Source organism: Epinephelus moara, chromosome 5 (genome assembly GCF_006386435.1).
Source record: "Epinephelus moara isolate mb chromosome 5, YSFRI_EMoa_1.0, whole genome shotgun sequence".
NCBI lineage: Eukaryota > Metazoa > Chordata > Actinopteri > Perciformes > Serranidae > Epinephelus > Epinephelus moara.
In genome coordinates this window covers 2,877,890-2,889,715 of record NC_065510.1, presented here as the reverse complement: position 1 = coordinate 2,889,715, position 11,826 = coordinate 2,877,890, and the positions used below count along the sequence as shown (strand labels likewise).

General features: G+C 40.0%; 2 protein-coding genes across 3 annotated transcripts in view; one reads left to right on the top strand and one right to left on the bottom strand.

Annotated features, from left to right (window-relative positions):
* kif16ba (kinesin family member 16Ba) overlaps window positions 1-11,826 on the bottom strand; it is a 291,583-nt gene that overhangs the window by 225,591 nt on the left and 54,166 nt on the right. The window lies entirely within an intron of this gene.
* Window positions 749-11,635, top strand: ndufaf5 (NADH:ubiquinone oxidoreductase complex assembly factor 5). 2 transcript variants are annotated; one of them, XM_050043813.1, is made up of 12 exons: window positions 749-845; window positions 887-1,044; window positions 2,196-2,236; window positions 2,327-2,390; window positions 3,607-3,654; window positions 3,944-4,047; window positions 5,287-5,326; window positions 5,555-5,752; window positions 6,203-6,263; window positions 6,587-6,670; window positions 11,050-11,132; window positions 11,434-11,635. In XM_050043813.1, the coding sequence occupies exons 1-12, from the start codon at window positions 749-751 to the stop codon at window positions 11,518-11,520; spliced, it is 1,065 nt and encodes a 354-aa protein (XP_049899770.1). In that variant the 3' UTR covers window positions 11,521-11,635. The 2 variants fall into 2 exon arrangements, with proteins under 2 accessions (XP_049899770.1, XP_049899769.1); XM_050043812.1 differs by lacking the exon at window positions 749-845 and having other exon boundaries at window positions 874-1,044; window positions 3,950-4,047.

Below are 11,826 nucleotides of genomic sequence, written 5' to 3'. Positions count from 1 at the left end.
CAAAATCAATAACAACAACAACAACAGCAACTACTACTACTACTACTTATAATAATAATAATAATAATAATATTTTAGGTCAGACGACAGCAGTTTTATATAATTACACTCATATCTAGTTACTTTGTAATTATGTCAGATATAACAGAGTTTGTGTTTCTAACTTGTAACTTGTTTTGTTATTCAGTAATTAGTTGCCTGACAGAAAACTAATCACCATCAATAAATTAGCAAATTTAGCACATTTGTTGAGCAAATATAGGAACATTTTCTGCTTCCAGCTTTCCTCTGTTTAACTTAATTGTAAATTGAACATTTTTAGGTTTTGGAGTGATGGTTGGACAAAACAAGACGTGTGAAGGCATCACAGAGGTATTTCACAATTTTCTGACGTTTTATGGAATTGATAATAAATCATATAATTGGAGAAATAATCATATATTAATAAGATATAGAAACTCTAGTATTTGCAGCCCTATTTTTAATAGTAGAAGCAGCTGCAGTATTATTACATGTAATTGAGGAGGTTATAATCTGTTTCCAGACCCTGATCCAGTTCCAGTGTTTCCAGCGAGCCCAGCAGAATCCAGTTCCACATTTTCCTTCCTCCTCCTCGCTGAGGTCACACAGTGGAGGACAGGAAGCAGTCAACTCAGCTCAGCTCAGCTGTTGGAACAGTTACAATGCTGTGATGTTCGGAGAGTCTCTGCTGTAACTCTCAGCTCATTGAGACCCTGAAGGCTCCACCATGAGCAGCGGAGTGTGTCGGAGAGTCCTGCAGACAGCCGGCTGCGGTCCTGCAGCCTCCTCAGCCAGCTGGAGCCGGATCATGTCCCCCTGCTGCAGACTGGCTCAGCCAGCTGGAGCCGGATCATGTCCCCCTGCTGCAGACTGGCAGCCGGGCCGAGGGCTGAGCCCCGCAGAGGGCTGTCTGTGCTGGGCAGAGGCACCATGAACGTGTTCAACAGGGAGATGAAGAGGAGGCAGAAGAACTGGGCTGCATCACTGCAGGACGGACATCAGTTTGACTACCTGAGGGACGAGGTACAAACCTGTCATAGAGATAGAAAACTTTAACTCAAGTACTGAACAGAAGGTGAAATATGAGTCTTTATCATTAATACCACTCTGCCTCTGCCCCTCTACATTTATCTGACAGCTCTAGGTGCTGAACTAATGTAGATTTTTAGACACAAAACATATAAAGAGTTTTAAAAATGTGATGTTTTGTTATGTTTGTTTTGTTATAAAGTCCAGCTGAAACCTAGTCTGTTCATCAAAACTAAGGGACTGTTCTTTACTTGTCAGAGGAGGGGGAGGGGGGGGGCTGCTGTGTGACTCTGTTTTGTTTCTTCTGACCCTCCTCGAAGCTGCAAATATTTTTCCTTGACTGTCTGAAAAGCCACGACCCTCCCTATTAAAATTGAAAATTTACCCCTTTGATGTTTGATAGTTAAATGTTGAAGACAAAATCCTCGAACTGAAAAAAGCCTTGGTTGTTCACTCTTGTCGTGCATGCTGGTCAGTAAACCATTTATTTTTGGGCAAATTTTAAATAAGATGTAGAATAAAGTGATTTTGATGACATCAGAATTTTAAGATCAAATTTGGTCGTGTATTTTATTTTATTTTTTTAAATGTAAAAAACAAATGTCAGAGGACTGTTGGAAACTTGAGAATCCTATGATTATTTTTTTATTTTTTTTATTTTTTTTTTACAGTTTTTGGCCATGACAAATAGTGTAATTTTGGTGATTTTTTTAAATGCTTGTCTTCTTTAAAAATCTGTAGAAAAAAAAAATACAACCATTTTTAAGCCCCTACCTAAAGCCAAAAACATTTGCACCCCCCGCCCCCCTCATAACTAATGAACAGTCCCTAATATGAAACTATTGTGATGATTGAAGTCATTTTTTACTGTAAAACATGTCATGGTTCCAGTTCCACAAACTTTTCCTTTGAATAACATTAATAATTTTAATGTTTTAGTGTATTATGTTGAGGTTAAACAAACAAACGGTCAGCAGGTCTAATTTAAGCAGAATGAGGTATAAATTGCAGCAAACACAAAATGTAATGTCCTCATATGAGGACGCAGGGTCGCAGGATGTCAACACAAGAGTCATTATCATCTAATTATAATCACAGGGGCCTTTTTTTAATACTTTTACTACATTTTCTTATTATTATTGCAGGTTGGCAGTCGAGTGGCAGATCGGGTTTATGACATTGCAAGGTGAGTTTAGGACGACACAGCTGGTTCCTTACTCAGGTTTTCTTTCTTGTCCTTCTTCTCAAATGTTGTTTCCTCTTCCTGTCCTCCCAGGACGTTTCCTCTGGCTCTGGACATCGGTGGAGGAAAAAGTCACATTGCAGAGCATTTAAGCAAGGTACAGTCTGAACTGCAGGGTTATACTGTGAAATCGTATTAAAACACACAGCTATCACAGTGTGTACATTTGCTTAACTACTAGGAGTGGGGGGAAAAAAATCGATACAGCATAGTATCGCAATATTTTTGTGTGGCAATATCATATCATGACACAGTGCCAAGTGTCCTTTTTTTTTCTTTTGTTGTGGATGGTACCAACAGAAGCGTTCCTCACCGTCCCCATGTTTGGTCCCCCCTCTGTTAGGGTACCTAGCACACAGATCTGGTACTAAAAGGTGGAGCTAGAAACCCTGCAGTCTGATTGGTCAGTAGAGGACGCTCACTCTGGTTTTATGTAACCTCTGTTCATACATCAGTAAACTACAACTANGCAGTGAGTGACAACAACCCCGCCCACATTTAAGAGGACTGTCTGAACAGACCCAGGGTCTAGGTACCATGTCTGAAGGGTTACTGCTGGTTCTAAACGTACTGTACTAAAAGTGTTTGGTGGAAACTGGGCTTTAGCGTCCTCACACAGCTCTGTTCAAGAAGGTCACACACAAATTAGACAAACAGTTACACAAACAGCACATACCAATGAAAACACACCCAACAGTCATGACCATGGAACACGTAATATCCTCAGATTCAGATCTTAATTAGCAGCACACTAATGGTTAAGCACCAACCTGTTGTGTTTGAAGTGTTTGTTAAACCAAAAAGACCTGCTTTGTTTTCAGTCCGTTAAAGCTTATTGTAACTGATGATAATAATCATGTAATATCATGATACCATGAAACCATGATATTTTCTAAAGGCAGTTATCGCACCAGGAAAATCTCTTCTCTGAGTGAAGAGACTATCTCCAGCTGGTACAAATGGAATATGGAATGGAGTGGGTCTCGATACGACAGAGAAACTTACTGTTCTCAGTGGCTCAAAAAACTCTCATTAGGAGCGTCGGTGGCTTAGTGGTAGAGCAGGCGTCCCATGTACAAGGCTGTTGCCGCAGCGGCCCGGGTTCGAGTCCAGCCTGTGGCCCTTTGCTGCATGTTATCCCCCCTCTCTCTCTCTCCCCCTTTCACACTTAACTGTCCTGTCCATTAAAGGCAAAAAATGCCCAAAAAATATCTTAAAAAAAAAACAAAAACTCTCATTAATTGAATTAAATAGTTAAATTATTCACATTTAGCCTCAACTGACTTTGTGTTTTTTGCCTGTGGGCGTTTCAGGATGTTGTGGAGCGATTGTTCCTGACAGACATCTCAGAAGAAACTCTGGTGAGTGTTGAAACAAATCCTAAAAACTATCACATGTGGCACATCTGCAGGTTCTCTGTGGGCAACATGATGTTATCCAGAGATGGAAATGTCTAGAAGACTTTCCTCAAAGCCCCCATCTGTAGAGCAATTATGCGATCATAGAAACGTCCCAGTCACTATCATGGCAGTGGTTTTTGTTAAAAGATGAATGAACCCTGGCGAAAACAATCACAGTAAATAGCAATGGATGCTGTACTTACTGATACATGGTGCTAATATGAATTTATTTTATGTCTCTGATCGTCAGAAACAGAGGAGACAGAGTGAGATCCCGACTCATCACGTTCTCGCTGACGAGGAGTTTCTGCCGTTTAAAGAAAACACCTTCGACCTGGTGATGAGCAGCTTGAGGTGATTACAGTGTTTGTGATTCTTCATTTATCAAGTGGGCCCAAGCGAATGCACACTCTCTATTTTACACTCAGTTTGTGATTTAATAACACACTTACAGCAAAACTGTAAACATTGCTACACTATTAATATTTGCTGCTATGTGCTGTCAAGCTCGAGACAGATGGACAATATGTGATGTGGATGAAGTCTGCTGGCCAGACCCGCAGAGAACCAAAGATTTAGATTCATTTCTTTCTGTTTTGTTTTTTATGCCTCCACACCAGCGACAGCCGTGGCTGTAGGCATTATGTTTTCAGGTTGTCCGTCCATCTGTTTCATTCTTGTAAACACAATATCTCAAGAACACCTTGAGGGAATTTCTACTTATTTATTGTCTTGGTGTCTGTAACACAACAATCTTGTTTCATAAATGTTGTTCGCAGTTATCTGTACTTGTCTGCACCGTAGAAGTAGCCCCCGCAATTTCGTTGTATACGTAGAATCCCTTTGTTCCTGTGCAATGACAATAAAGGCTTTCTGTTCTATTCTATTCAAATTTGGCACCAACGTTCACTTGGACTCAACGATGAACTGATTAGATTTTGGTGGTCATAGGTTGAACGCCAAATGAAATGAATGAATGAATGAATGAATGAATGAAAGGTCAAGATCGATGTGACCTCATCTGTGTCATTCTTGTGAGTGCTATATCTCAAGAATACTGTGAGGGAATTCCTTCAGATTTGGCACATGTGTTAATTTGGACTAAACGATGAAATTATTGGATTTCGGTGGTCAAAGGTCAAGGTCAATGTGACCTTGCATCTGTCTCATTTTGGTGACCGCGATATTTCAAGAACACTGTAAGGGAATACCTTTAAATTTTACACAAACGTCTACTTCAACTGAAGAGTAAACTGATTAGAATTTTGTGGTTGAAGGTCCACAGTCAAGGTCACTGTGACTGAATATGTTTTTGGCCATAACTCAGCAATTCATATCCTAATTATGACAAAACGTAACACAAATGTCTAACAGCATAAAATAATGAAGTGATGGCATTTTATATCCAAAAGGTCAAAGGTCAGCTTCACTGTGACATCATAGTGTTCTGCATGAACTGTGCCGACTGTATAGATCTTATGTGTTGATGGGGGGGGAAATGTGTGTAAAGCATCCATGTTTTCAGAGGCACGGATGTTAACTGTCAGATTTTTCTGTGTATTTAATCTCACTTTTTGTTCTCTGGTCTGTCAGCCTGCACTGGATAAACGACCTGCCTGGAGCTCTAAAACAGGTGAGAATAAAAAGAGAATATAAATGATTTTATAGCTGTGTGTCTCTGCCTTCTGATGATCTCCCACAAGAGGTCGTAGTTTCCTCAGTCGTGAAGTTAATAGGTTTTGCATCAACTGTGATGAGCCTTCAGAGGATGTTTGTGACAGCGACAACTCACCTGTGAAGTGTTTTGGAGGAAATGTGCAGTGTACTTACAGTAACTGTTTCCTCCTCCTCCTCTGCTCAGATCCACCAGGTGCTGAAGCCTGACGGGGTGTTCATCGGGGCGATGGTGGGCGGGGACACTCTTTACGAGCTGCGGTGCTCCCTGCAGCTCGCCGAGACCGAGAGAGAAGGAGGATTCTCCCCCCACGTCTCCCCCTACACCGCCGTCACCGACCTGGGCAACCTGCTGGGCCAGGCCGGCTTCAACATGCTCACTGTGGTAAGAAACAAACACTGTCAGACGACATGACCGGTCACAGTCCCGTCTCACCTCACTGGAAGTTTCTTCTGGTTGATTTTGTCTTATATGTTCAAAAACCTAAACTTCTCACACTGACACATTGATGACATCATACAATGCAGACAAGTGCCTAATAAAACAAATAATTAGTTTCAGTTACATATCTGTATAAAGTAATACTTACACATCACTCTGTTCAGTTACTGTAGAAGTAAATGTTTAACCTATATTACTGTTGATGCTGCAGAGATTAAAACAAAATAAACAACAATATACAATATAATGAGTAATTAAAAATCTGTGCATTAAATGCGAACATTTTTAAGAATCAAAAATAGAAATATAAAGAGGCTAAAATTTTAAAACATTAATCTTTATGATTTTTACATGTTAAAACTCGTCTTTCGACTGTCTGTCTCTCTGTTTCAGGACGTTGATGATGTTCAGGTTCACTATCCAGGAATCATTGAAGTCATGACCGACCTTCAAGGTATAAGCTGCTCTTCTTTAATACATGACTCAGTTTAATTTATCTGCAACATAAAACCAGTTTAAAAGTGTGTGAAGTTAAGATGTGAAATGTCTGCAGAGTCTCCATCCTGCTGGATATCACAAGCTAGAAATGTGTGCCGAATATTTTTAGTGTAAAAAAAAAAAAGAAGGAGCTTATGATGTTTGATTTTTGTTGTTTTTGTCACATTGCTTCATCTCTGTGGTCATGTCCTACATCATAGTGTTCACGCCTTTAAACTAACCGTGGCAGCTTTTATCCTACATGACTTGCAAACTTTTATTCATTTCCGTAATGTGTAGGTATGGGTGAGAGTAACTGTGCGTGGAACAGGAGGTCGCTGCTGCACAGAGACACCATATTAGCAACAGCAGCTATTTATAAAGGTGAGTTTAAAGAAGAAAGTGATCAGCTACCACACTTTCCTGTTGAATGATGGAAACACAGAGAACAAAATAGATCTCAGGGTCCAGCCGCCACCATAGAAATATTTATAGAAATATATGAGAGTTTCTAAGATGAGATACCAAAATTGTCACTCATACGTTTATGCATTTATTCACAACTGAAAGAAAATGCCACTTCTCCAAAATTAGGTTATTAACTTCTTTTAGCATCACTACAGCTAATCTCATGGATATCTGGTCAGTTTGTTTTCAGATACCTTGATATGAGCTGAAAGGGTAACTGGTGTTTTTCAACCTGGACCCTATTTTCCCATGTTTCTGTGTCTAAGTGACTGATGAAACACCTGCTTTTTAAATTGGTCCAGTATGGAGAGAGAGCCCTGCAGACGGCAGTGGTAAAACAGGCTGCAGTGTAACCACTCAGGGCATTTGTGCACTGTCAGTTTCAGACTGTAATTCAAAGTGTCTGACATTATGGAAAGGATCCCTACAGAGATAGACCTTGATGTTAAAGAGTAAGATCCTTTTAGTTTAACCAGAAGCAATTTGAAATCACCATCTCCAAACCAACCAGACTCCATTTAAATAAACAGTACTTTTAGCATGTACAGAGGCAGCATGTTGTCACATTTAACTGGGTGAATTAAGGGTTAATTTCAACCAAATTAGAGCTGCTGATTGTTGGATTGTTTGATTTTGTTTCTGTCGACTTTGAATGAAATTATTGTTTGTTTAAATGGAGTCTGGTGGGTTTAAAGATGGTGATTTCAGAGCTGTTTACCAAAAAGGATCTTACACAATATCATAAAGCTCTATCTCTGTAGGGATCCCTCCCATAATGTTATCACACACAATTAAAATGACAATCTGAACCTGTCAGTGGCAAATACAAACACTTTAAGTGGATGTAAATTGCTGGTGCGAACATGCCCATAGTGGTTACACTGCAGCCTGTTTTGTGGTGCCGGCTGCAGCTGAAAAGCTCAATACTCAATCCCACTAGTCACTGAGATACAAAAACATGTGAAAATAAGGTCCAGGTTAAAAAATACCAAACTTACCGTAAGTTCAGGGTATATAGATATATATATCTGCAGCCTGATGTATATTCTTCCTCTGCTGTTGTTAAAAACCCATCAGTCAGTGTGTCTCACATCACATATTTCTGTACTAAACACTTAATATTTTGAGAGCACAGATGTGCTAAGTGTGTTCACACTGCACAGTACAGTCAAAACTCACACCAAAGGTGAGTGTGGAATGATGGACACTTCTCACCCTCAACAGTCGCCATCTTCTCAAACTTCTCAACATTTGACATGGCAGCTGGGGACAAAAAGGAGCCTGTTAGTCAGACAAGTGTTTGCACTAAGTACCAAGCCGTCAGTAATGTTTGTTGGGTCTGTAATGATTTGGTACCACAAACAATAATGCAAGTGCTGACATTAGCATTTGCTGGCTAGCTAACTTGCGGCACATTTTAATCAGCACTGACACTGTGGCCTAAGTTTGGTTTATGTGTGGGCTGAGATAGTGGTCAAATGTTGGTGATAATCCTTCACCTTCTGTTTGCAACTCGCTGTTTAAAAATAGGTTGAAGAAAAAGAAGAGGCGGTAAAAAAAAAAAAAGCCATTGTCACTTTGAGACAACACTACCCTGTTGAAATTAGTGCACCACGCAAAAGTACGTACTGTACATACATAGTGTACTACACTGAGGTGTAATAACGGAAGCATGTGATTTGAGACACTCTCTGTGTCACTGGGTGACAAGTTCAACACACATGCTGTAGTCTATTTTGCCTCCATCCCATATACACCGTCCTGCTGGCACAAATACTAACTAGAGCACCAAATGTGGATTAATCCACCGCTAAAAGTAGTCCCCAACAAATGTACAATTTCCTCTTGTTTGTTTGATATAACCTACAGTGAGCAGCTGTTTGAGGAAATTACTAATGCAACTATTTGTTTTTAAAGATCAGTGTCTTCAGTAGGAACCAGTGAGCTCTGAGCTGAGAGCGACTGACATCTTGTAGGTGTTGGTCTTTTTTTAGGATTGTTTTGGCAATAAGAAAAATATAGACTAAAGCCTGACTTGTTCCACATATGTGCTCATATAAACTTAGTTTATTACTTAATTTGGTGGAACAGCTGATACGTCAGGCTGTATTTCTGATACTTCTGTTTTCTTGGTTCTCATTTCGTTCCACTGTTTACTTCACTGATCTGGTGCATTTTGTTCATCGGTATCCACACTGACACATCAGCCTGAAATAGACACATTTCTGTTGGTGTTTGGACTCTGCTGGTTTAACTTCCTCTTTCTTAGACACAAGCTGCTTTTCTTAAAACGCAGAGTCCAGAACAGTGGAACAAAGCTGTACTCTGTTTCTTAGATAGCTGAAGATGTCTTTACTGTGTTGTTACCACATTATCGTTTTCAGTGGTGAAGGAAGTACTCAGATCTTTTACTTAAGTAAAGTTAGCATCATCGCAGTGTAAAAATACTCTGGACTCTTTTTAAATCCTCTATAGCTCATGGTCTGAAGTGCATTTAAGAAGTGTCCAACTCCACTGTTGCAAGTTAAACAGCGCATAATGTGGGTGCAAAGAAAGGCGCAAGGGGCAATGGGGTTGCTGCACAGTTTGCTACAATTTTTATGTCAGAACATCAACGAACACCACTGACCACTCGGTGAGTTTCATGGCTTTGAAAACGAATGTTTAGGGTGGTTTTAGGACAGGTTCACACATGACCATAGGCAGCAGTGTTAAGCCAGGCAGGGGAAAGCCAAATCCTCCGAAAATGAGCAATCATCACTATTTTGGTCTTAGCCACTCTATGTCATCATAAATAACCCAGAAATGGGCCTCAAAGTGCAAAATACCGGACTTCTCCTTTAATTAATCGTAGGTGTGCTATGGGCAGGATATGAATTCAAGCAATCAGAATGTCTTCTCCCATTCCCTTTAAAGCCAGGTGCAAATGGTACACTGCTGTTTACATGGCATATTTGGAATGAGTGTAATGCAGTCAGAACAGCAATGTCACTGCAGCAAATATCGTGGAACATATAAGCAGCAAAACTAAAAACTGTAGTTATTAACTTGACAGATGACACAGAACTTATTTTTTAACCTCTCTAAATCATCAGTGAAGTTACGCTGCTCCTCCTGTGTAAATGTGCAGTGTATTTCGAAATGTGGAGTCTGACAGCAGCTCTGCTCTGATCTCTGCTACATTCACATTTTACACACTATCACTGCAGCAAATATTGAAACTAAAACTGTAGTTATACACTTGACAGAGGAAACAGAACTAATCTTTTAACTTCTGAAATGATCAATGAAGTTATGCTGCTCCTTGTGTGTAAACGTGCAGTCTCTCTAAATGTGGAGTCTGAGAGCAGCTCTGCTCTGATCTCTGCTACGTTCACATTTTACAGAATGTCATTAATATTGTCATCAGTAATTATGTATTATTTCACCCACCTGCAACCCATACACACATCCATGTGTGTGTAACAAGCAGAGTGAACGCACGTTGTGAATCCACTTATGGAAGCACCTCTTAGTATGTGAATAATGACACCTTTAAGACTTAACACCAGATTTTCAGTTGGACAATGGTGCAAACGCTTTCTGCTGCCTTCAAAATACGTCAATACGTCAACAATGTGCCTGACCACACCTTATTTTAACATTTAAAGACCTACACATCCATGGTAGCACAGATGGGCGCAAGAACATTTGCAACATTTGCAACGTGCTGGACGGGAAAACGCCAGCAATGTTGGGCTGAAACTAACAATGACAGTTGAGCTGCACTGTGTGCCACTTTGCACCGACTGTGGGATAGGGCCCACTGTTATAAGTCAACGTGTCCTCATACAACAGTTTGTATGATATCTCATGAAATAGTGCCCCATGAATGATATTACGTACTAACGTTACATAATTAACAAGTTACGGAGGTTAAGTTTAGGAAAAGAAACATGGTGACAACAAACCTTAAAATGACTTTGGTTCCAAACACCATTCTCCTGGGGCAAAGTCCTGCCTCCTTAATCCATAAAAGTACATCATTATTTATTAGCTGATTATATTTTCTATTTCATTTGCCTCTGAGATGTAGTAGACTAGAAGTATGACTCAGTACCTGAGTAAATGTAGTTTAGTTTGAACCCACTGTCAGTATAGTTTAATGATCAGGTTCATCTTTGTTGTGGTTAGCCTTCTGTAGCTTAGCACAAAGACTGGAAGCAGAGGGAAACTACTGGCCTAACTTTATCAAAAGCTAAAAAGCAAAGTGATGTTTTGCTTCATTATTTCCTGTTTGTCTGAAAATGTTTCAGAGATGTACGGTAACCAGGACGGGTCCATCCCTGCCACCTTTGAGATCCTCTACATGATTGGCTGGAAGCCTCACGAGTCTCAGGTAAGACAGGTGCTCTGCAGAAACATCAACCTGGAACTCTTCTCATTTCTCTGTTTTATCCCTCCTCCTCTCCTCTCCTCTCCTCTCCTCTCCTCTCCTCTCCTCTCTGGAATCGAGGATGTTCAAACTGTGCATCAAACAGACTGGACAGATTATTATGTTCATTTAATTTCCTATTGACAGTTTGAGTTTTTCTGTCTGTTTCTTCTCTTTCTGTATATTCTAAATAACAAGAAACCTTGAAGCCACACTCTAATCACAACACTCTAATCATTTTATTGTTTTTTTTTGTCTCTGCCAGGCCAAACCAGCGAAGCGAGGCTCAGCCACCGTGTCTTTTGGGGATTTGTCAAAGATCAGCCAGCCGACCAACACAAACAAGCCATAGGAACATCAGCTGACCTTCTGCAGATTGTAAATAATATATTTTATTTAACAGCTTCGTTAAAAGTAAGAAATGTTGTAATACTGTTGTCGGAAATAAAGCTGAGCAATGAAAACAGCACTGTAATCATGTAATCATTTCTCAGGAAAGTCATTTTCAGGAACTTAAAACCACTGACATAACGACTTATAAGTAAAAGTAAGTTGACTCACACACACACATGGCAGATGAAACTCACGTTGGATGGATGGTAGTGGACTCAAAAACAAACACGACAATGCAGACAGTGGTTTTTCTTGGATAAATCTA

Excerpts from the sequence above, each read along its gene's own strand:
- ndufaf5 (XM_050043813.1), top strand. The coding sequence starts at position 749 with ATGAGCAGCGGAGTGTGTCGGAGAGTCCTGCAGACAGCCGGCTGCGGT. Across the intron at positions 846-886 it reads GATCATGTCCCCCTGCTGCA|GCAGACTGGCAGCCGGGCCG; the intron begins GACTGGCTCAGC and ends TGTCCCCCTGCT. Across the intron at positions 4,048-5,286 it reads CTGGTGATGAGCAGCTTGAG|CCTGCACTGGATAAACGACC; the intron begins GTGATTACAGTG and ends CTGGTCTGTCAG.